The sequence below is a fragment of the Mesoplodon mirus genome (assembly GCF_964341445.2).
Source record: "Mesoplodon mirus genome assembly, chromosome: 11".
Lineage (NCBI taxonomy): Eukaryota > Metazoa > Chordata > Mammalia > Artiodactyla > Ziphiidae > Mesoplodon > Mesoplodon mirus.
The window spans coordinates 42831740-42857447 of record NC_138987.1 but is presented as its reverse complement, the minus strand read 5'-3'; the positions used below and the strand labels follow the sequence as shown (position 1 = coordinate 42857447).

At 51.2% G+C, this 25708-nt stretch overlaps 1 protein-coding gene across 1 annotated transcript in view; it reads right to left on the bottom strand.

Annotated features, from left to right (window-relative positions):
- The window catches only part of TBC1D22A (TBC1 domain family member 22A), a 326009-nt gene extending 305115 nt beyond the window's left edge, over window positions 1-20894 (bottom strand). The window contains exon 1 of the mRNA XM_082636735.1: window positions 20682-20894. Coding sequence (XP_082492861.1) covers window positions 20682-20743 — 62 coding nt within the window. The 5' untranslated portion in view covers window positions 20744-20894. The remainder of the gene's footprint in view (window positions 1-20681) is intronic.
- Between the last annotated feature and the right edge of the window lie 4814 nt (window positions 20895-25708).

Sequence of the window (25708 nt, the reverse complement as noted above, 5' to 3'; positions counted from 1 at the left end):
AGGTTAAATGTTCTATTTTACATCCTAAAACTTCTCAGCAAAATTTAACAAACATTTGACAATACCACTTTGTGATGGGCGTTATGATGGGTGCTAGGCAGGCACAGATGAGCACACTAGAGTCCAAACTCTTAAGGACCTTGCAGTTTACTTATAATAGCAAAAAACGGGGCTTCCCTGGTGGCGCAGTGGTTGAGAGTCCGCCTGCCGATGCAGGGGACACGGGTTCGTGCCCCGGTCCGGGAAGATCCCACATGCCGCAGAGCGGCTGGGCCCGTGAGCCATGGCCGCTGAGCCTGCGCGTCCGGAGCCTGTGCTCCGCAACGGGAGAGGCCCCGGTAGTGAGAGGCCCGCGTACCGCAAAAAAAAAAAAAAGAACCAGTATTATAATGCTCTGTGAGAATTCCTACAGTAACATGCCACAAGGGTACATAAACCCAGTCTTACAGAAAAGGAAGGTTCCTTGAGGAAAAACTCCTTAAACTGAGACCTATGAAATGAATAGGAAGAGTGAGGTAGACAGAACGTTCCAAGCAAAGAGAACAACACAATAAGACCCTGAAGGCACGGGAGAGGGTGAAATGGTTGGGAAATGAAAGCCACAGCTGATGGCCTGTCACTAGAGTGAGCAGAAGGCAAGTGCCAGGTCAGACCTTCCCTCGAGGTCCTGGGACACCAGAGTGCAGAGGGGCCTGAAGACCCCAGTCCAGCCCTCACTCCACAGAGGAGGGGAGGGGCTCTGAAGAGGCCTGTCTTTGCTGTGATCCGAAAGCAAGGCAGTGACCCTCCACTTGCCCGTAAGGACACCTCTGCGGTGGGCGAGGCCCACAGGGAGGTCACATCGGGCCTGGAGGGGCCCTAGAGGAGGAGCTTCTCCCAAAGGCAAGAAACACACAGGAAGGGGGAGGGACAACACCATGCCCACCCCACTGCATGCCAACTGCTCAGCTTCAGCCTCTCCCAACAGCCTCCACATCTGCTCCAGACTCCTGTTTGCTCTTCAGCATGAGATACAGCGGACAATAAAACACAGAGCATAACGGCCGTGGGGAACAGATTTAGCATCATTCCAGACTTGGTGTGTCTGTTCCTCTTATCCTCACGACCCAGCAGGCAGATATGGCTATCCCCACCGTACAGATGGAGAAACTGAGGGACAGAAAGCTTAAATGGCCTGCCCGAGGTCACACCCAGCTAGCAGGTTGCAAGGCCAGCTTAACAGCACCTAGAACATAAATACCCACACAAACACCACAGTGTCACTTTACCTCCATCCAAAACCCTATCATTTGGGGGCTTCCCTGGTGGTCCCTGGTTAGGGCCTGATGCTTTCGCTGTGGGGTCCAGGTTCGATCCCTGGTCTGGGAACTAAGCCCCTGCAAGACTCGTGGCACGGCCGGAAAAACAAAAACAAAAACCCTATCATCTTGTCATACAATAGATTTGAAACCCTCCCCAATTCTACTGTCCTATGAGGTAACTACCAACCTGAATCTGACATTTAAAATTCTCACACAAGTGTTTATACCTTTACTGCAGACTTGTGCATCTCTATGCAACCTATGATATTATTCTGCATGTTTGTAAAGATTGTTAATATTATTTTATAATATACACATCTTTATATATCTTTATGCAGCTTTATTTTCTCTCAAGATGGTTTTTTTGTGTGTCAGTGTTAACACATGTAGCTCCAGTTTTGTTGTCCTGTGAGGTTTCATTTTGTGTGTGAAGGGGGGTGTTTTAGCAGTAAACCAACTTTTCAAAAGAACTTTTACAGAGAAACACAGGACAGGCAGAAGCAGAGCTGTTCTGGTAAAGGGGAGAAAAGCAGAAGCCCACCCACTTCCCAAGTCATTCTCAGGCCAGAATTACCCTGATACCAAAAGCAGACAAGTACATCACAAAAGAAAACTACAGGGGAGTCCCTGGTCAGGGAACTAGGATCCCGCAAGCTGCGTGGCCAAAAAAAAAAAAAAAAAAAAAAAAAAACTACAGACCGGTATCTCCTATAAGTATACACACAAAACTCCTCAACAAAATACTAGCAAACCAAATCCAACAACATTAAAAAAGGATTGTACATCATGACCAAGTAGGATTTATCCAAGGAATGCAAGGCTGGCTTAAAACCTGAAAATCCCAATAGGAAAAAGGACAAAGCCACACAATGATTTCAATTGTCACAGAAAAAGCACCTGACCCTTCATGATAAAGATGCTCAACAAACTAGTAATAGAAGGAAATGTCCTCATCCTGATAAAAGACATCTACAAAAAACCCATATGTAACAACATACCTAAGGTGAATGACTGAATGTTTTCCCCCTAAGATCAGGAACAAGACAAGGATGTCCACTCTCACCACTTTTGTTCAATATTGTACTGGAGGTCTTAGGGCAACTAGGCAAGAATGAGAATAAAAGCCATCCAGATTAGAAACGAAGAAGTGAAACTAACAAGACGATATAATCTTATATACAGAAAATACTAAAGAATTCACTAAAAAAGTAGTGAAACTAAAAAACAAATTCAGCAAGGCCTCAACATACAAGACGAACATACAAATATTAATTGTATTTCTATACATCCGCAATGAACAATCCAAAAACGAAATGAAAAAAACAACTCCACTTATAATAACATGAAAAAGAATGATATGTTTAGGAATAGATTAACAAAAGACGTATAAAACTCATACTCTGAAAACTAAAAACTACTATTGAAAGAATTTAAAGAAAACCTAAATCAATGGAAAAATACCCATGTTTGTATTAGAAGACATAACATTGTTAAGCCTACAGCACTCTCTCAATTCACTACAGACTCAACTGCAATCCCTATCAAAATACCAGGCAGCTTCTGCATAGAAATTGATAAGATGACCCTGAAATTCACATGGAAACTCAAGAGACCCAGAATGACCAGGTTAAAACACTCTTGAAAAAGAACAAAGTTGGAGGACTCACTCCTCCAGATTTCAAAACTTACTAAAAGATTCAGTAATCAAGTCAGTATGGTACTGGCATAAGGATACACATAGAGATCAGTGGAATAGAACTGAGAGTCCAGACTCCTCACATTTACAGTCAACTGATTTTTTTTTTTTAATGGTGCCAAGACCCTTCACTGGAGAAAGAACTGTCTTTCAACAAATGGTGCTGGGACAACTCGGTAACCACATGCAAAGAAAAAAGTTGCACCCTAGATGGATAGGTAAACAAAATGTGGTATACCCATAAAATGGAATATTACTCAGCTATAAAATGAAATGCTGATACATGCTACAACATAAAGAACCTTGAAAACATTATGCTGAGCACAGGAAGCCAGTCGCCAAAAAATCCCCACATTATTATATGACTCCATTTATATGAAATGTCTGTAATGGACAAATCATACTATAGAGACAGAAAGAAGATTAGTGGTTTCCTGGGGTGTGGGGTGGGAAGCCGGGGTGACCACTAATGAGTACAGGGTTTCTTTCTGAGATGATAAACATGTTCTAAAATTGACTGTGGTGAGAGTTATACAACTTTTTTTTTTTTTTTTTTTTTTTTTTTTGCAGTACGCGGGCCTCTCACTGTTGTGGCCTCTCCCGTTGCGGACTGACGCGCAGGCTCAGCGGCCATGGCTCACGGGCCCAGCCGCTCCGCGGCACGTGGGATCTCCAGGACCGGGGCACAAACCCGCGTCCCCTGCATCGGCAGGCGGACTCTCAACCACTGCGCCACCAGGGAAGCCCTATACAACTTTTTGAATACAGTATAATATCATTGAATTTTACATTTTAAATGAGTGAATGGTGGCGTATGTGAATTAAAATAGGTGAATTATGATATGTGAATCTCAATAAAGATGTAACTTTTTTAAAAGGCAATACAGCTTCCACTTGGTTCTCCTGGCCACCATGCTGTGAGGAAGCCCACACCAGCCACATGGAGGGCCCGTACGTGTAGGCACCACAACTAACAACGCTGGCGGGGGTCCCGGGTGACGGCTTGTGCCCAACTGCTAAACACATGAGGGACTCAGGCCGCAGCCTTCAAGACTTCCCCGGGACACCCAGGAGCTTTCTTTTCTTTTTTCTTTTTTTTTGGCCAAAAAAAAAAGTATCAGCCTGCCTAGGTCAAGCACCACCCATCTGTCATGGTCCCTTTCCTGAAATTTCCATGGATGCCTCCCTGAGCTTGGTAGAAAGTTTCCAGTTTTAAGAATCCAAAGGCCTGGGTTCAAGTCCCAACACTTAAAGCTAATAAGAGCGTTAACCAAGTAACTGTTCCGAGCTTTACCTTCCTCATCCCGGAAATGGAAATAAGAATGTGTATGAAATGAGATAACTATGTAATAGCAGTGTGAATACTGCAGTGACCCACAGACAGTATTTACCAATACTATCAATCTATCTTTCCTTGAACGTTTGCATTCTTCCATTACGCGCAAATGTATTCAACATGGCTCAAAACCAGCAGGCAGTCTGGTCTACAGCCCACTATTTGCATGTCATTTTCACAAAAGTCTGCAACATTATCACATGCTGCAGGCCTTTCCCTCCCAGGACAGCAGGAAACTCATTAATCCTTCATGGGCAAACCACTTGTGTTTACTGATCAGAAAATGTTCCAACAAAGTTCAAGCTCAGACTAAAAGGAACCTCATTTTATCTTATTAAAATTACATTTTTATGTAAGTTTTGCATAGGGAAAGAGAAAAACAGGCTTCAACTAAAACCCTTTTTAAAGAATAAGTGGCAACTAATACACGTACCTCCTTTCAAATAATGAAATCTTTCCTTAAAAAATATATTAACCAATAAACTTTTTTATAAATTGTATGGCTTTAAAACACTACAGTAATTCACTGAACCCTAATGATTCCTTCTAAAAAGCAGATCCATGTGACATAGTTCCACTGCCAGCTACACACCCTGGAAAAACAGTTACACAAGCAGACAGGTTCAGCGATGTTCATAATACCACAAAGAGAAAAAAATGTTAAGAAAAATCTAGATGTCCATTATCAACTGAATAATGAATAAACAAACTAGAACATACACATATAATGGAATTCCAACCACAGCAAACACGAAGGAACTTCAGCCACCAGATTCAAGATGGGGAAAGTTCATTAACATAACAGTGAAACGTTGAATACACACAGTATGACACCACTTACAGGAAGTTTTTTAAATGCAAAAATGAGACAATGTATCATTTTGGGGTACATACATGAGTGGTCAAAAATCCTACTGCATGCAGCGTAACCACGAAATCCAGAACTGTGACAATGGGGAAAGTGAGAGTAAAGAGCTGGACCCAGGAAAAGAGCACAGCAGCGTCAACTGTGGACGTGCTCTACGTTCCCTGTATTCATCTGTATGCCTTCTTGAAAGTCTGAAATGTGTTCTAGTGCTTTAAACAGATGGCTCTGGCTCTGAGAGGGGAGGTGTTTGCAGGCACAGCCATTCAGAGGGTCAGGGAATGCAGTGCCTGAAGCGCTCCTCGAAGACACATTTCTCTAAGTCTCTCTCGACCCCATTCTTCCTAAGCTGTACACAGAAATCTTTCAAAAAGAAGTCTCACCATCATTAGCCACCACAGAAACGCAAATCAAAATCACAATTAGAGGGGCTTCCCTGGTGGTGCAGTGGTTGAGAGTCCGCCTGCTGATGCGGGGGACACGGGTTCGTGCCCCGGTCCGGGAGGATCCCACATGCCACGGAGCGGCTGGGCCCGTGAGCCATGGCCGCTGAGCCTGCGCGTCCAGAGTCTGTGCTCCGCAACGGGAGAGGCCACGGCAGTGAGAGGCCCACGTACCACATACACACACAAAAAAATCACAATTAGAGGGACTTCCCTGGCAGTCCAGTGGTTAAGACTCTGCACTTCCACTGCAGGGGGCAGGGGTTCGATCCCTGGTCAAGAACTAAGATCCTGCATGCCACAAGCCGCGACCAAAAAATTTAAAAAAAAGAAAAAAATCACAATTAGGTACCACTTCACAGCCACTAGGGGGGCAAAAATTTAAAGATAACATGTGTTGGTGAGGATGCAGAGAAACTGAAACCCTTACACGCTGTGGATGGGAGTGAAAATGGGTGCAGCCGCTCTGGACAACAGCCTGGCAGGTCTTCAAAAGGTCCAACATTGACCACATGACCCTGCGATTCCACTCCTAGGTACACACCCAAGAGAAATGGAAACCTGTCTACACAAAAAAATTGTACTGTATTATTCATAACAGCCAAAATGTGGAAACAGTCCAAATGTCCATCAACTGATGAATGGATAAATCAAATGTGCCTATCCATACAATGGAACATTCATTAGTAGGTCATAAAAAGAGATGCTCCAACATGGGTGACCCTTGAAAACGTCACAGTCAGTCAAAGAAGCTAGTCACAAAGGACCACACATATAATTCAATTTACATGAAACATCCAGAATAGGCAAATCTATAGAAATGAAAGGTACGTTAGCAGTTGCCAGGGGCTGGGAAGAGGGAATCATTGCTGATGAGTTCTGGGCCTCTCTCTGTGGTGATGGTGGTACAACTGGGTGAATACACTAAAAACACTGAATTGTACACTTTAAGTGGGTGAAATGTATGTTACATAAATGATATCTCTACAAAGGTGTTAAAAGGAAGGAAGGAAGGAAGGAGGGAGGGAGGGAGGGCGAGCTAGGGAGAAGTGAGGATGGGGAAGGACCAGACCAGTCCCTCCTGGCCCAGGTGCCGCGGAGCAGATGCGCATGCGGGGAAGGCTCAGGGTGCAAAAGCACGCCTTAAGCACCCATAGCCCAGATGACCAACATCACTCGATGAACCTTTTGAATAGGTCCAAGTCCACCCCTCCCGCCCCGAATAACCGAGTCTGCACTGCTACCGTCACAACATTTCAGTATACTTCATGTGGAAAGGACGGAAATTTTTATCATCCTCCAAACTAAGAAAATGAAACTTAAGAAAGACTAATTTGTTACCAGTAGGCAATGGCGGGGACCATGAACGGTGTCCTCTGGGTCCAATTTGTATATATCCTGACGACCACATGCCTGAGCAGCCGGGAAGGACTCTCAGATGGAAGAAGAATGACCGAGAACTAACAAGGCGTCACAGGCTCCAACACTGCGATGTAACAGAGGCTTCCAGCTCGGTGAGAGGGTTGGGTCCAGACAAAGGACGGCACAGGACGGGTCAGGAAGGAAGGCAGAGAGACGCCCACAATGTGCCCCAAAGCGGCCCCCAACTAGAAGTGCCTCCCACGAGAGCGCCGAGTCCCCATAAAGGTCACCTCTTCTGCAGAAGGCACAGAAAACGCCCCCATTGGTAAGGGAACGAAAGATGACAAAAGAACGGGCAAAGCTAAGGTTTAAAGAGAGAACCGGGGGCTTCCATGGTGGCGCAGTGGTTGAGAATCTGCCTGCTAATGCAGGGGACGCGGGTTCGAGCCCTGGTCTGGGAAGATCCCACATGCCGCGGAGCAACTGGGCCCGTGAGCCACAACTACTGAGCCTGCGCGTCTGGAGCCTGTGCTCCGCAACAAGAGAGGCCGCGACAGTGAGAGGCCCACGCACCGTGATGAAGAGTGGCCCCCGCTTGCCACAACTAGAGAAAGCCCTCACACAGAGACAAGGATCCAACACAGCCAAAAAAAATAAATAAATAAACAAATGTGGGGTTTAAAAATAAAAAAGAAAAAGAATTTTAAATTAATTTAAAAAAAAAAAAGAGAGAGAGAGAGAACCGGGAAGAGCGCTCCTCGGAGGACGGGGTCCCAACATGAAGACAGGCTGGAGACACGGAGCAGATGCAGGAACACCCAAAAGAAAGAGATGGGCCCTGGGGACCAACGCCATCTCTTCAGGGTTCTATCCAGGCTGCCTTTACACCAGTCAGGAAAGCTTTTTTTTTTTGGTCGTGCCACGCGGCATGCGGGATCTTACTTCCCCAACCAGGGATCAAACCCATGCCTCCTGCAGTGGATAATCACTGGACCACCAGGGAAGTCCCCAGGAATGCTTTTTTTTTTTTTTTTTTTCTTTAATATTTGGCTGTGTTGTGTCTTCGTTGCTGTGTGCGGGCTTTCTCTAGCTGCGGTGAACGGGGGCTACTCTTCCTTGTGGTGCACAGGCTTCTCATTGTGTGGCTTCTCTTGTTGCAGAGCATGGGCTCTAGGCGCGTGGGCTTCAACAGTTGTGGCACACAGGCTCAGAAGTTGTGGCTCACGGGGCTCTAGAGCACAGGCTCAGTAGTTGTGGCGCACGGGCTTAGTTGCTCCACAGCATGTAGGATCTTCCCGGACCAGGGCTCGAACCTGTGTCCCCTGCATCGGCAGGTGGATTCTTAACCACTGCGCCACCAGGGAAGCCCCCCAGGAAAGCTTTTTAAAAACTCAGAGTCAAAGACTGTCTGTCTGAGGGCCTACTTGTGGACAGCCAAGCTCTGGGGCGTGGCCTTCACCGAGAGCACCACGAATCAGTGACATCTTAGCCAGTCACAGACGACCCCGAGGCTGCCCCACTAGAGTAACTCGACACACCCTGGCTGAGCACCTGCTCCAGGCCCGGCCCGACGCTGGCGCTGCGAATATGCCACGGATGCTGCTCCCGCCGTGGTGGAGAGTCATTAGGATACAGGTAGGCACTGAAGTGGGAGGAGAAAGGAGGGAATGAGCCTAAGTTACAGAGCAGAAGCCAAGGAGGCAGGAGGACGGAGAGCCCAATGTCGCAAGGACTCTGGGTTTGACAATAAGGTGTTTCTCTCCTGTGTATCCCAGAGAACTTCTTTCTGGTCTGAACTTGGACCACCTACACCAAGGCCCTGGCTCCAAAACAAAACTGATGGGACAACACCAGAAGAGCTTTTTTTTTTTTTTCATTAAAGGTTAAAGAGCAGTGAGTGAAAATAACAATGAATGAAATGGCAAAGAGCAAGAGGAGATAAAAGTAAAAGAAATACATCCAAGCTGCGTAAAGCTTGCGTAAGCATCATAAAATAAATGAAAAATTATACGGCCATCTTTACGATTAACTGCCTCCCTGTATTTCAGACACATGAAGTAAATAGGCAAATCATGTAGTAACTCAGTTTACAGCCCATCAACCTCTCTAAGCACAGTCATCACTCAATGTCTCCAGCAGTTTTCTGAAAGATAAACTAAATTAGCAACTGATTTACCATTAGGCGTGTTCTAACCACAGTGATGCTCCCCAGATTTATAAAATACATTCAGAGGGGTAAGTTTTCCAAGGAAATTAACTTTAGAGGGCTCTGGAGGAAAATGTATGAAACGCCATTATTACAAGGGTAAACAATTCCACCATTCCTCCTGCCCATGGCATCATCTGAAATGGTCCCACCCACAGAGTCAAGTGCAGACACTCGTGGCCCTACAGGACCCTGAGCAGAGGGGCTCCCGGGCTGTCCCACCGTCAACACCCATGCTACGCCACCTGGCAGTGACACTTGCCCCGTCCCACAAGCTCTCAGCCACCTACTGAGCTCTCCCCCCCCGGGCCACGAGCTCCCTGTAAGAGGGCCTGGAGTTCGCCTCCTGTCACACTCCTTGGGGGCCCAGGAGCCAGTGGAGACGGGCACTTACTGATCCAATCAGCAAGCTGCTTCACGGATGGCTCTTCAGACAGGTCTTAGAAGTGAGGATGTTGACAGTAAACTTCCCCCTCACATGAAGAAAGCAATGTGTGGAATATAATACTGTAAATCAACTCTACTTCAGTTAAAGGAAAAAAGCAACGTGTGAGCTCACAGACCCAGAGAACAGACTGGTGGCTGCCAGAGGCGGGGCAGGGTGCGAAATGGGTGAAGGGGTCCACAGGCACACACTTCCACTTACAAGATAAATAAGTCCTGGGGACGTAACGCACAGCAAGGTGACTGAAGTTAGTAACACTGCACCGCAGATGCGAAGGTTGCTTGTAATCTTACAAGTTCTCATCACAAGGAACAAGCGTGTAACTGTGTGGGGATGGACGTTAACTAGACTTCCTGTGATCATTCTGCAATAGGTACATAGAGCGAATCCTTAGGTTGCACACCTGAAAGTAATATAATACGTCCTTTACACCTCCATAAAAGCACAATGTATGAATGGGGGGGAGGAGTCTTTTGAAATTAACATGTAAAAGTCCAACCCTGCCAGCCCGGCAGTCGGCCGTCAGGGGTCCCATTTCTCCACCTCTCCCCGCCTTGCTGCTTCTCGCCCCAGTCCCTCTCCTGCCGACGTCACCTCCAGACTCACCGCACGGAGCCCTCTCTCCTCTCTCCCAGCTCCTGCCAGCCTATCTGGACGCCCCTCAGACTCCTCCGTGCGTCCCGAAGCCCAGTGCTCCACCGGTTTTCGCTTCCCAGTTCACGCGAAACCGCGCTCTCTCCTGACGTTGCTGGGCACCTCCAGTAAACACTCAAACAGCGGCCTCCAGGCTGGGCTGCTGCTGGCTCTCGGCCACAAATCACCACCTCACATTGCCCCCACTGCCATGCCTCACACCCACTTCCCCAGACAGGACGTGACCCTCTGCAGTCACGCAGGTACAACACGACATGCGTGCCCCGCCTCGTGCAGCCCCTGGCAGCCTCCTGGCTCTCTTCCTGGGCCGTCTGTGACACCTGAAACACACTCGCTGTCCCCAGCGTCCCTCCTCCTGACCCCATCACTCACTCCTTCCGTGACTTAATCTCCAAGAACAGCGATCCCAAAACCCAAGATACTTGTTGCTACATTCAGTGCTCCCTTCTTTTTTTAAAAAAATTTTTATTGGTATATAGTTGCTTTACAATGTTGTATTAGTTTCTGCTGTACAGCAAAGTGAATCCGTTATATGTATACACATATATATATCTCCACTCTTTTTTGGATTTCCTTCCCATTTAGGTCACCACAAAGCACTGAGCAGAGTTCCCTATGCTATACAGTAGGTTCTCATTAGTTCAGTGCTCCCTTCTTTACTACACAAATACTTGAATGATTAAGCATTTTAAACCTGAAGGAGTTAAGTTCCAAAGACTAGAGCACATCCCCTCATAAGTGGGCGTAACTAGGCAACACCCTTGAGGAGCCCCCAGCGTCCCCTGCCTGCCCGGCCCTGTCAGAGTGACTTACAGTCATGGTGGTTGATGAGCCCACATGTGGCTGGGACATAAAATGCTGTAATGGCTCCATGACTGGTTTTGGCACAGGAAACTAACCCAAACTAGGGAGTAATTCTAAAGGAATCAAAACGGGGTGCAGGAGGCGGCAGCCCCGGTCTGTCTGAGACTAACCCGTAGCACTAGCCACCCCAGGGCGGTAACGGGACCCGTAAGACAATCCCCATGCCCCAGACGGCGGGAGGGAGACAGTGCGGTGAATACTGGGGGGCCAGGAGGTCTCCTGCGCTCTCTTCCTCCTGAATTCTGTAATGGCAAGGCCAGACCCCTTCTGCTTCCCACCCAACCGGCTGGCCTCGCCACCTGCAAACACGCGCACGTGACAAGAGAAGCAGGTGCTGAGCGCCCCCTAGGGGCTGCCTCCCGCCTCCAAGGTCCCGTGACGCCGAGGGAGCCCTCCCCTCTCCAAGACCCCGTCCTCCGCCCCGCCTCTCCACGCACACCGTGCCCACGCCCTCTGACAAGCCCGGACCCTGCCGAGGGCTTTCGGCCGAGGATCACAAGCATGGAACATCATTTGTCTCGCTGCGTGTGAGCCTGAGCGCCAGCGAGAGCATTCTGTCCTTGAGGCCAGTAGAAACGCTCACGGAAAGAAGGCTCATGGCAAACCCTGCTGCGAGCTGTGGGAGGGAGCAGGGCGAGAGCGGCCCGGGGCACATCTGCGAGCCGTGTCACGGTCTGGCCCCGGCAGCGCGGGCCAACCTCGAGGGTGCAGCCCGGGTGAGAAGGAAGACAGCGGACCATACCCGGGCCGGAACACTCTGGCATTGCCGGTGAACTCCAGACCCCGGGAGGATGGACCACGGGGAACAGAGCGTTCATGCGGCCAGGAGCCCAGAAACGCACAGGGCGGCGTAGAGAAAGGGCTCTGCCCTCCGCCAACATGCTTGAGTTCAAAGCCAGCTCGCTCACTGCTCACCGAGGGGCCGAGCTCGGGCAGAGAGCAGCAGAGGGACGAGGGCCCCCTGCCCAGCTGCGCTAGTAACGCTAACAGCAGCTTCAGCCCTGGGCTCTCATAACCCCAGTAAGAGAACCCGTGACCGTTCCAAGCAACTGAACTCACCGGCAGCTACATGCGCCTTCGCCACCGTCAGCACTCAGGCTGCGATTTCCACGTGAATCCCCCCAAAAGAGGAAAGAGCATCAGAACGAGGGAACAAAAGGACCAGGGACACTCAAGACAGAAGTCCCCTGCAGCACGGAGCCCAGAAATGGGAAGAACCCAGGCTGCCCCATCCCCTCTGGGCCTCCTGACCCTCTGCCTGTCTCTGTGAGGCGGGGAATGTCTGGGTGAACCTAGAAGCTGCCCCTCTCACCCCTGGAGAACCGGGAAAGAGGAAGTCAGTGTGCAAGGAACCGGGTCCCACCCCCAGCCCCGGGCCAGGCCCACCACCACCAGCTCAGCTGCAGCCGGTAAAGTCTGTAAAGGACCCCTCAGCATTCCCGCTGCTGCTGGCCCGAACATGTGTGTCAAGAGCCTGAAACAAGGGAGGTGCTCAGTAAGCAGGCGCTGGTACGAGGTGTCACTACAAGGCCAGCACCATCTCCATCCGAGGTTCCACCTCCCGCCTGGGGCGCAGAGCCAACACCTGCCCGCGGATGTGGTTCACAGCCACTCTCCCCGGAATCCTCCGGAGGGAGAACCAGGCGGTCGGTCGTGTCTGCACTCCCAGGGCCGAGCACGGAGGCATCCCCCACGTGCAGCCCAGCCCCTCCAAGGCCGGGACCCCCGCTGCACCCAGAGGGCCTGCAGGGGCCGTTCCTCACACTGCACGTGTTCCACTGAGGAGGGGCTAAGCCCAGGAGTGGCAAGATGGTGGAGCTTCCAGAGAAGGCCAGGCGGGGGCGGGTGTCACGCCCTGGCCCCGGCTCACCGTACCGCTGCCCTTGTCCTAGCTGTACAGGGGCCAGGCTGGGCCACTCCAGTGGGAACAGAAAAACGGAGGCGAGGGCTCCCGGCGCCTGTTCTGTTCATTTCCACCCCCAACCTCTGATCTCGCCTTCACAGTACTTAGGGGAGTGAAACACCTCCTCCAGCTCTCATTTTACAAAATTTTAAAAAAACAGAACAAATCAAAATCATCAGGGATTTTTAAAGTCATTTTTGTCCTCATCTAAAATTAACCCAAAAGAGCCCAGATTTGCAACATTAGATAAACATTTAAGAGGGAAAAAAATGATTTCATTTTAAATTTATTTTTTCAAAATGTTTCCAGACAAAATAAAAGGTGTTTCATAACATGAAACATGACCACTGGAAAACAAACAAGTAAAACAAACTATGTATTTAGCCAAACCCCACCCTCCGGTGCTTCCACAGTGCTCAGCACAGCAAGACCATCTCCACTCACGGGTGGCAACCAGACCGACCGCCCCCCACACACACAAAACACAAAGTCACTGCCAGAGCACGGACTCCTGGGCTCCTCGTGACAGGGAAAACTAGGAATAAAGAGACACTCCAAACAGCCACTCCAGAAGCACCAGCAAGAAAACAAGCCAGGTCTATAAAAACACAAGACAGGAGAACAGGTCGGGCAGCAGCTCAGAACTTCTGAGGAAAGAGAGGCGGGGCCTCCACTTGGCCCCTGGACCCGAGAGGACACGGAACAGAGAAGACCCCTCTGACTAAATATGCTTTGCAGAGGTCACCAGTGAGGGCCCAGCCCACCCATGAAGACTGGCCGAGGTACCAGCCCACGTTCAAGTGCAGGACCCCTTCCCCACCCGATGTCCCTCGGGCACACTTCCCTGCCCCTCCACCTCCCCCGCAGGGCTCTGCTTTCCTGCAGCCGCTGTAACAAACCTACTGCCTTCGAACATTCCTACCCATCATCTTAACACTCTGGAGGTCAGAGGTCCGGCATGGGTCTCCCAGGCTAAAGTACAGGGGTCAGCCCACTGCACCCATTCTGGAGGCGGTCCTGGGGATAATCCATTTCCTGCTCATCCGGGTCGCTGACAGAATTCAGTTTCTAGCAGGTGCGGAACCAAGGTCCCTGTCTTCCTGCTGACCAAAAGCACAGGCTGCTCCCCGCTCCTGGAGGCCACCAGGTGGCCTGGCTCGGGGCCCCTTCCTCCATCTTCAAAGCCAGCAACCGCAGATCAGACGGAGCCACGTGTGTCCAATCTCTGATACTTTTAAGAGCTGATATGACTGCGCTGGGCCCACCGGATAATCCAGGGCAACCTCTCCATCTCAGGGGCAGCTGATGGGCAACCTTAATTCCATCTGCAATGTAATTCCCCTTTGCCGTGGAACTGACACTTCACAAGCTCTGAGGATGAGGACGTGGACATCTTGGGGGGGACCCCACCCCTCAGGCCAGAACCCTGGGGGTCACCTCAACCCCCAACACCCCACCCGTCAGTGACCCCTTCGAGGCCCACTGCAGCCCGGGCCCTGAACCTGTCCACTCCCCCTGCCCACAGCCGCTGCCCTGGTCCCCACTTCCCATGCCCACTTCCTCTCACCCTCTCTTTGAGGCGGAGGAACAGGATGAAGTGCTTCCTCAGGGCTCTCGGGACCAAGACCCAAATCTTCTCCAGGGCCTGGAAGCCCTGCGTGCTCTGGGCCCTGCGCACCCCTCCTCACTTCCTCCTCGGGGTCTCCCTGCGGAGAGCTCCGGCCCCGACCCCGACCCGCACCTCTGCGTGGCAGGCTGGCCCCTGCTCCAGCCCCGGGTCCCAGCCTAGGCGAGACCTCCTCCGGGGGCGGGGGGGAACGTGGCATTCTACAGATGCGGGGCTCCGGTGTCCTGCCCCCATCACCAGGCTGCGGCCGTGGGAGCCTGCACACTGCTGTGTATCAGCTGTTCACCGTCTCCTTCGGCCTGAGGACCCCGAGGCCCACGCCTCTGCTCAGCATTCCCCGCGGTACCTGGCGCACTGAAGGTGCTCCAGTATTTTCTGAATGAACTGTCCCCCGCCACACTCCTCTCCTGCAGCTGACGACTGACGGTGGCCTGTGGAGACGACAGCTGAGCTGAGTGTCTCACTTGTTCAGGGCCGCCTCGTGGCTGTGACAGCTGTGCGCTGAAAGCTGCCAGGGCCAGGACACCGTGAAAGGTCTTCTGCTCCATGTCTACCCGAGCACCCATGGCCCTGCCATATTCAGTCCCGGCCTTTCTTGCTGCCACCGCACTTACAAATGTCACCCTTCACATGCCCCAGCGGCCCGCCTACCCTGCTGTCAGCAGAGCACACTGCCAGGTAGAGCCGTGCTAAAATAGCAAGCGTCGGATCCACGCTGAAAGGCTGCCTGTGTTCTCACACCCAGTGTGCTATGATTTCGTCTTGGCATTTAAAGTTAAGTGTAGCAAGAATGCCAAGTGCAACTGCAGAAAGCCACAGCCCCGTGGGAGCCAAGCAAGTCAATGGCCCACGAAAGAACAGGCCCAGAGAGCCAGAGGCTGAACCTTTTCTGATTCTTATTATCAGCTTCCTGATTCTTATCAAACCATCACCGCCTCTCACCTGGATGTTCACAAAGCCTCCTAACTGGTCTCCCTGCTTCCGCCCTGGCCCTCTCGGCCCCCCAGTCTACCTACAACAGGGCAGCTAAAGGAATCCTGCTAAACCAAAGGCAGGGCATGCCGCTGCCATAATCCTCCAAAGGCTCCCCCTTCACTCGGAAGAAAAGACTGGGAGTCCCTGTCTTTCCTGAGACCATGAGGCCCACCACTCCCACCTTTCAGGCCTCGTGCCCCACAAGTCTCTCCCCCACTCAGCAGTGGTCACGCCGGCCCCCCTGCGCTTCTCCTCGGACACACCAGCATCGCCCCCGAACCAGGGCCTTTGCACGAGCTCACCCCTTGCCTGGACGACTCTTTCCCAGCCACCCAGGAGGCCTGTTCCCTCACCTGCTGCAAATCTTGCTCAAATGTCACCTGCTCTGTTAGAGCTTACCTGGTCACCTTATCACCATGACACCATCCCCACGGCACCTGCCCCCGAAAGATCTATCCCACTTCCCTGCTCTGTTTTGATAGCAGTCATCACCTTCTGACAGTTAACTCTCTACTTAGTTATTCTCGGGGGATTCCCTGGTGGTCCAGTGATTAGGACTCAGCGCTTTCACTGCCAAGGGCCCTGGTCTGATCCCTGGTTGGGGACTAAGATCCCACAACCCGTGAGGAGCAACCAAAAAAAAAAAAAAAAACTTAGTTATTCTCTGCCTCTCCCACTCCTCTGTTAGCTCTGTGAGAGCACAGATTTTGGTCTGTTTTGTTCACTGATGCATCTCTAGCACCTGGAACCATTACTGGCACATAATCTGGGTTAAATAAATATTTGCTGAATAAATCAATTATCAGACTCTCAAAACTGGTCCAAGAGGCTTCTCTCCTTCTCATCTAAGAGAACAGGGTTAGGCCAAGCAAATATCCTCCTGCAGGTCACATCCACTTAGGTCTAATGCAACTCCCTAGGTTATACATGCAGAAACTGATGGCCCTGGGGGCAATATGAGGAAGGTAAAGGTCACAGAGAGATTAACAGAAAACGATGGCTAAAACCTGGACCACCCAATTCCCAGTCAGACATCTTTCCACCATATCACATATCCTGCCTCATCCAGAGAAGGAGCTTCTAAGAAAGCATCAGCCAAATACATAATCTAAGGACCAGGGTGTGCACAGAATAGGGGGATCTACCAGCAAGACCACCTCGTGCAGTGTGAGCCCTTGGCCAAATCACTCAGTCTCTCCAGGTTAATCTGGAAAACAGTTTGGATCAACCACCACTTATTGATTTGGCAGTAACAATGCAAAGATGAGTAAGGCACGCTCCCTGAACATGCAGAGCTCACCGTCTAGTGAAGAAAACAAGCACTTTCCAACACTGAGTGTGACGCACAAAGGGGTACTTTAGTCCAGACTTCATGAAAACAGGCCAGCCCTGACCAGAAGGTACACTGGAGGCGAGTTCTTAAACATCTTTAAAAAGTAAGCCCGGGGCTTCCCTGGTGGAGCAGTGGTTGAGAGTCCACCTGCCGATGCAGGGGACACGGGTTCGTGCCCCGGTCCAGGAGGATCCGACACGCCGCAGAGCGGCTGGGCCCGTGAGCCATGGCCGCTGAGCCTGCACGTCCGGAGCCTGTGCTCCACAACGCGAGAGACCACAGCAGTGAGAGGCCCGCGTACCGCAAAACAAACAAACAAACAAAAAGTAAGCCCAGCAGGGACTTCCCTGGAGGTCCAGTGGTTAAGACTCCACGCTCACAATGCAGGGGCATGGGTTCCATCCCTGGTCGGGGAACTAAGATCCCACATGCCACACAGCGAGGCTAAAAAACTAATAAATAAATAAGAAAAATAAAAAGCCAGGCAAAGGAGAGGGAAGGGAGGAAAAGAACATTCTGGCCAGCTATGAAAGCATGAAACTGACAGAGGCGTCCCACAGCAGGTACAGCAAGGATCCTACAAGCCCATCAGCACCAGTGAGGGCAAAGCTCAAAGCAAGGAGGGGCAGGAGATGGGGCTAAAGAATGGAGCGGGCTCAGGTTATAAAGGGCCTTAGACATCATGCAAAAACACTTAAGCTTCTCGGCATGGCATTTTGGGGAAAACAACCAAGGGGCTTTAAACCAGCCTACCTCACTGAGTGTCAGAGTGTGCCTGGAGGGGAGAGTGTGCTTTGTAAACTCTAAAACACCAGAGACACGAACACTTGCAGAGCGCCAGGAATAGCGCCGGGCAAATAGTAAGTGCTCGATGAATAGCAGCCACTACTGTCATAGGAATTCTTACTAAGGAATTACTAATTATAAAGGATTGCACTATACAAAAGAGCCTTTACCAGTTCCATATTTTGTGGTGGGTGTATTCTTCCTCCTTTGAGTTTCTCTGGGTTGAGGCCCACACTCAAAAAAAGTTAATCACAGGAACCACTCAGAAGAGCTGGCACGACTGCTGGAAGCCAGCTGGGATCTGCAGCGCCGAGCTTGTGTAGGTAAAGACCAGGTAGGCGGCCAGCGGTCACCGCAGGGAGGTCATCTACTGACAGGGAAACGGGCACACCTTTGCGACTCCTGTCGCCTGAAACGGCAGCACTGCCAGAGACGAGGCCACAGGAGGCGAGGGGCACGCAGCGGCTGTGCAGGCCTTTCCGGGTGAGCCAACCTCTCCTCCTCGCCCTGTCCTCTGCAGTGACGGCCTCCAGGAGGCCTCCAAGACTCCACTCCAAGTCTGGGACTATCACACGGGAACTGCTCTCAAAGAGGCCTAAGGCACAGCACAGTATCGGAGTCCAAGGAAAAAGCAAGGCTGTCTTTGGGAATGCAGGATTTCACAGAAGAAAGTTGAGGACAGTATTATTCTCCTGTGGCTGTCACAACAAAGTACCACAAATTTAGCGGCTTAAGACAACAGAAATTTATCCTGTCACAGAGCTGGAGGCTACAAGTCCAAAGTCAAGGTGTCGGCAGGGCCGTGCTCTCTCTGAAGGCTCTAGGAGAGGATCCTTCCCTGCCTCTCCTAGCTCCTACTGGCTGCCAGGAATCCTCAGCCTGCCTTGGTTTGTAAAGGCATCACTCCAGTCTGTCTCCATCTTCACATGCCATCTTCCCTGTGTCTGTCTCTCTGTGTGCAAATTTCCCTCTTCTTATAAGGACACCAGTCACTGGACTACGGCTCACTCTAATCCAGTGTGACCTCACTTCTCATTTTAACTTGATTCCATCTGCAAATACCCTATTTCCAAATATGGTCACAAGCACAGGGTCCGAGGACCTGAATTGCGGTGGGGGAGGCACTACTGAACCCAATACGAGGGCAAATACCCAAGAGACACAGTCATCAATCCAAAGGTTTATTCACCATTATAACTACACACAGGAGCTCGATTATTCTCACACCTCAGCTGGTTGTTAAGAATCAGAATCTATTTAGACCGAGGAGGAACCAAAATCTCAATACCTAAAAACAACACACAGAAGTTCTACTGCCATGTGGCTCCTTTCCTTGGAGTCTGTGTTCTAGAGCATGTGTTCCTGTCACTGCTAGGACCTCCTATTCTCTGCTATTCCAGAATTTTCACATCATCCTGGACCCTGACATTGGTTTTGATGAAACCTCTTATTGTTCTTCAATCAAGCACAGTCCTAAGGACTTCCCTGGTGGCACAGTGGCTAAGAATCCGCTTGCCAATGTTGGGGACACGGGTTCAAGCCCTGGTCCAAGAAGAGCCCACATGCCAAGGAGCAACTAAACCCGTGGGCCACAACTACGGAGCCTGCACTCTAGAGCCCACAAGCCACAACTACTGAGCCCGCGTGCCACAACTCCTGAAGCCCGTACGCCTAGAGCCCGTGCTCCACAACAAGAGAAGCCACCACAATGAGAGGCGACACACCACAACGAAGAGTAGCCCCCGCTCGCCGCAACTAGAGAAAGGCTGTGCACAGCAACGAAGACCCAACACAGCCGAAAATAACATATAAATTAATAAATAAATTTATTTAAAGGAAAAAAAAAACCCACAGTCCTATAGAGTAAAACAGGGTGCCTGGCCAACTTCAGTGACCCCCTCCAAAGTCACTTTTCTGAGAAGTCAGGAACTCATACTGCTAACTCCCAGACCATTCTGAAAATTAAACGTTTCTGACTCGACACAGTGCATTCCAAAGTTTACAATTCTATCACTCAAACAATAGTGTTTACTGTGCAACACTTACGAATAAACTGTGCTTATGAATAATTCTACTTGGAGTTAAGACAATTCTTAATTTTCAGTATCTCAGACTTAAGTTTCCAAACTGAACAGTGTGTAGAAATCTTGTAGTTTGTTTATCTCTAATCTATTTTCACCAGCAGCTGATTTTATCCTAGGTGTTTTCCCCGTCATGTCTGTCATGTTTCCTAGGGCCCTCGCTGGGCTGGGTGACACATCAATCACAGGAGGACTTTGGAGTTGTACAGCTTCCAGGCTGCACCCAGGTCGCTGCAGCCACTTAACTAAAAAAAAAAAAAAAAAAAAAAATTGCTTCCTGCTGCTGACTCAAGACAGGAGTTGGCTTTGAGGCCAAAAAGTGGGAACATGGAATTCCACAGGGAGCCTCAAGTATTCTTCCTCGCCCAGGACAAAAGCAGCAGCCCAGAAGAGACGAGAACGCCAATCAAGTGGGTCAAAACCACCACGCCCCCTGCAGAAACCGAGCTCGCCGGCGGGCGCCGACTGCCCCGGCCACTTTCCTCACTCCACCAACTGCTCGCGGCTGGAGCCGAGTGGGCTCCTTGCAGCTTCCCCAGGGGGCCGAGGAGTTTCGCAGAAGAGAGCCTGCCGGTCTCGGGGCAAGCCTGCCGGCAGCTCCTCCTCCTCCTTTCTGGCCTCGCTCCTACGTGCAGCCACTGTCACCTCCCAGACCTCACGATCCGACCCCCAGGACACCCCGAGAGGTCTCCTCAGAGCCCAGGTCACCCCTCCCCAGACCCCGACTCCACCGCAGCCCAGCGGGCCGAAGCGCCCACCTGACCTCTGACCTCTGACCCCGACCCGGGTCCCCGTCACACCCACCTGCCCGGGACCTTGCTGTTGCTGCGCTTCCAGAACTGCTTCCTGGCCCCGTCGCTGGCCATGGCCTCTCCTCATCCCTCAGACCCGCAGCCCCGTCACCCCGAGGGCGGCCAACCCGCCCCGGCGGCCCTTTCCTGTACCCTGGGTGGCCCCTCACTGGTCCAGGGATTCCCGAGGGTAGAGCCGAGAGTCTCTTCCGCCTCCCTCCGGAAGTTGTGCCTCCGCGCACCCGGAAGTCCCGCCTCCGACCCAGGCTAGCGTGATGGACGCGGCGGAGCCTGACGTCACTAAAAGGCGTCTAAGGGGCGGTGCCGCGGGGGAAGCGCAGCTGCCGGGTTGTCCTTCTAATTGAAGGCTTCTTAGGCCTGGTGTCCGGCCCAGGGTTCTCCTACTGCGCGAAGCGGCAGGACAATGGTCCTAACCCGAGGGCGAGGCGACGCGGAGACCGAAAGCACCCCGCTGCGGGTGGTGGTCGAGGAGGTGTCTGTCGCCCGCACTTGCTAAGGATCGGTAAATACCAAGTGGCTGACTTACCGCTGCAGTCAGTGCAGCGAGGTGAGAAGCAGGAGGAAGTGATCGGGGCTTGTGAGGGGCACAGGTGGTGGGGTCCGGGGAGGGGGCAGGTGGGTCGGGGAAGGAGGGGGTTGGCAGGCTTCGGCTGAAGCGTGAAGATTCCCCCACCGGAGCCTTGGCCGCGGGCGTCTATCGGCGCTTGAAACGTGCAGGTAAAATACACCCAGGACTTCAGTACCAAAGAAGGAATGATGACGCTGATTTTTATGTTGGGGACACGTTGAAGTAAAATATTTTGTGTATTGGGTTCAATAAATGTATTGCTAAAATTATTTTCACATTCCTTTCTCCTTTTTTTCAAAGTAGCTACCAGAAAATTAGAAGTTACGTATGTGGCTGCATTATATTTCTGTCGGCGGTAGACCTAACGTGAGAGGTCAGGGATCGGCATTTCAGACGGGAGCGCAGTGCGGCTTTGGGGAGCCGCTTGACAGACGCGTGCCAGTTCTTGATGATATTTTCTGATTAAAGTTTTCCGTGCCTCCTCACTTATGATAAGTAACACTGATGTAGTACTTGCTGTACGCAGGGTATTGTGCTAGGTACTTTACCTGTATTATCTCAGTCGTATGCCAGCCAGCGCCTCAGTAAAGGCTGCCCCCGGCCCTCAGAGCAGAGCGCGTGGCTCTCTCAGATCCCTTGCAACACTGAGTTTTCTATCCTGTCTTGTAATAGCAGAGGCTTCCCACAGCCCTTGTCCCTGCCCTGGAACATTTACCGCCTGTCTTTCTTCCCACGGAGCCCGTAGGGTACTGCAAGATACTGCTGGGCGGGTGAGACCTGTGTCTTCTGCTTCTACAGCTAACACAGTAAGCGTTTGTTAAACGGATGACAACCATGGGAGCTCTCCAGGGATCCCCTTCTGTCACAGCCACAGAATCTCCCTGAGGTGATCGCAGTGGGTCCTTGGGGATCCCCTGCTGACAGAACCTCAGTAGACACTCAGGGCTACGATGCTGCAGAGCCTGAGGAACTGTCCCGGCATCCTGTCCTTTCATGACCTCAGTGAATCTCCAGAGATGTCCTGATAAAGCCTCAGTGGATCCTTAGGGACCCCTTCCTGGACATAGCCTCAGGAAGCCTCCTGGGATCCTTGCCTAGTGGTGCTCAGGAAGGCCCCAGGGATCTGTTCCCAGTATACAGCCCCGGGGCCCCCCCAGAGGTCTTCCTCAGTGATGAGCTCCTGACAGCCTCAGGGGTGCCCTGCCAACAGGGGATTTTCCCCAGCTCAATTTAGCTTCTTGCAAGAATCAGTGAGTGGGGTGGCAGCAGAACTAAGATAGTAGCGTTTAGAAAGGGAAGATTGACAGCAGTCAGCGAGCGACTGATTGGATGTAATTATAACATCTTAGGTTTGGTTGCTCCCCATAACTTATCTAATGCTTTCCTGTCTACTGTCTCTTAGGGGAGGGAGTTAGTTACAGGGAGACTAAGATTGACTCGAAGGCTTCAAGACTATCTGAGCAAAGGATTACTAGTACCACCGACAGAAACCTCAAAGCAAGCAGTGAGCCTGTTTGCAGCCAGGTTTATGGTTGGTTTAGGACATGTTGGATTTGAGGTCAGATGTCAGGCCTCAGCCAAGCACTAGGTTAGAGGACATATTGGTCTCCAGTTGAGGAGGCGGGGTTACGCAGGGGAGGACAGGCCAGGGCGAAGTCCCAGGACCGGTGGGCAGGCATAGGTCAGCATCAAGAGCAACGTCATCAAAAAACAAAGTCAAGGGCCTCCCTGGTGGCGCAGTGGTTGAGAGTCCGCCTGCCGATGCAGGGGATACGGGTTCGTGCCCCGGTCTGGGAGGATCCCATATGCCGCGGAGCGGCTGGGCCCGTGAGCCATGGCCGCTGGGCCTGCGCGTCCGGAGCCTGTGCTCCGCAACGGGGGAGGCCACAACAGTGAGAGGCCCGCATACCGCAAAAAGAAAAAAAAAAAAAAAACAAAGTCAAGTTAGAATCTCCAGAAATGGGTTCAGGCGGGGGCGTGTGGTAGAGATGGGTGTGAGGGAGTATCTGGAAGGAGGCCAGGCGTGCAAGCCGGAGTTCTGCAGAGGTAGAGTCGAGGAACGGGACCCATGCAGGAGTCAAACAGGACGTGTGCATGAGCACAGAGAGTGAAGGAGTGAGCCTTTATTCACCTGAGCGGCAAACATAAGAGGCTTCCTTTCACTGAGATTCAGGCTACTGTAAAAACCAAGGACATACCATTTCACACTTAACAAAAAATGTAAACATCTCTCAGTGCCAAAATTGATGAGGATGTGGATTTATGAGCAGTGCATGAATCGGAGTGCACCGATTCACTGCTGGTGGGAGCATAAATTCATTCAATAACTTTGGACAGCCATCTAGCAATTTCTTGTAGTTAAAGATGCGCATACCCTACAAGCCAGGTGCGTACCCTAGAGCCACTCGCCTGTGTGCAAAGACAGGAACGTTCATTGCAATGTTGCTCCTGGGAGAAACTGATCAATTACACATAGTTTTCTGGAGAATGCTATACAATAGTAAAAATGAATGTTACTTACATGTCAACATGAATGGATTTCACAAGCAATGTTGAGTGAAAAAAAGTTGAATGTGAATGCATGTGGTATGATACCACTTCATTCCCTTTTTTTAGAGTAAAAGAATACTAAAAGCTAAATTCAGGAGTCTGGTTGCCTCTGGGTGTTGGTGGAGACTTTGATCAGTGAGGAATTTACAGAGAGTTCAGTTGTTTTATGCTTTATTTCTTAAGGCAGATGGACTGTGTTCAGGTGTTTGTTTTATCCTTTATGACTTTTTGCATGTATAAATTGTTTCATAATACATGAAAATGTAATTAGGGAACTCTCATTCTGTTATGCACTGAGCTACCTCAGACGCTTTTTGGAAAAAGCAAGCATAAATGCTGCAGCAATGAAGGAACAGCGCTGAGGCTTGGAGGAGTCAGGTCCACTGATAGGTTTGTAGCTATTGTTTCAGGTTGAGTAGCTATGACGGGACAAAATGCAACTGGGAACGTCGTTGCCGAAGCCAGGAGACGAGAAAACTGGGTGCTGCCTGACAGGTGGGGGTTGAGGATGGCAAGATCTGTGGTAAAGGCTGGGTTCCCCAGGAAGCAGATTGTGAGACAGATACTTCCATGCCGATGGCTTACTGGGGAAAAGTTAAACTGGGAGGGGAACATGGGGCCAACCCCGAAGGATGGCCCCCAGAGATGTCTTGAGATGAGCCGGTAGAGCCTTTGCACAGCTGAACGGACGAGTCACTGAATGTGGGCTGCCCCCTGCGAAGGTGCATAACCTTGGGAGAGGAAGTGCCTTCTGCCAAGGTCAGGTCCCAAGGAGGGACTTACCTCCAAGCCATCAGCAGCCAACGCTGCCAGCAACTGAGGGGAACGAGACCTTTCGTCTTGTAGGAGGAGTCTGGGCGGTGTGACGCAAGCACGTCTGCGGCAGCCCGCCCTCTGCCCCACGCAGATCTGCTGGCTTCACGTAAGTTCACTGTCTAGGAAGACGTCTCCAGGATTCTGGTTGGTCCCTTTTCTGGTTAAACTTCCAAGAGGAAGGTTGACGACGTGATCCTGGAGCCACAACAGTCACTGGCCCTCCACCATCACCTGTTGTAGACGCCCTCCCGCTGCCAACACTAACCCTGCCCCTACCTGGTAGCACCTCTGCTGTCCTAGGTCACTTACCCGTTGGAGTGATCCAGACTCTCATCCTAGAGGCCTTGGAGCCACTGGTCCCTGATGGTGCCCTCCTCAGGCCGTGGCTGCTCTACTTGCCCACATGCCATTAATGCTGGTCAGAGAAACACCCCAGTGGCTCAGGTAGGTGCCACACGTAACCTTGCTGCTCTCACCACCCAGGAGCACCCCTGCCTCCCCCATGGTGAGGAGGAGACACCTCTCCCTGCTTACTAGATTCCTGGCACGAGGACCTCCAAGTGAGTGAACTTAAAGTTCAGTGAGACGCTCGCTGTGTTCTTTTCTGAAAGCATCCCCACTCTGGGATTCAGGACCTCTAGAAGAGGCCAGAATTGTGAGAACAGGAAGCACAAGCTCCCCTGAGAGTGATGACAGTCGGGGCCCCCTGCTCCCACCCCTGGCTCCTGAACCCACGCCTTCACTCGGAGGGGCCGCAGCACCATGCAGGGCCGACACACGTCTTGAAGGGCGGCGCCCCAGGTTTCATCACTCTGTCAGAGCGCAGCCTCGGGGGGGCGTGGAGCCGTGTGCTCACTACCACCACCTCCTCGGCTGTAAAGTGGGACCCTTGGGCCAGTGCAAGGCTGTGCACGGTCTCCTGTGGATGCATCGAACAGTCTGAGACCCACACACGGGGTACATGTGTTCCAATCATACACAAACGGAGACCAGACCAGAAAATTCCCCGAGCAGACAAAACCAGTTTAGTCACACAAGCAAAGTTCAATTTAGCTTATTTTCCAAGATAAGCGAGGCGAACATGA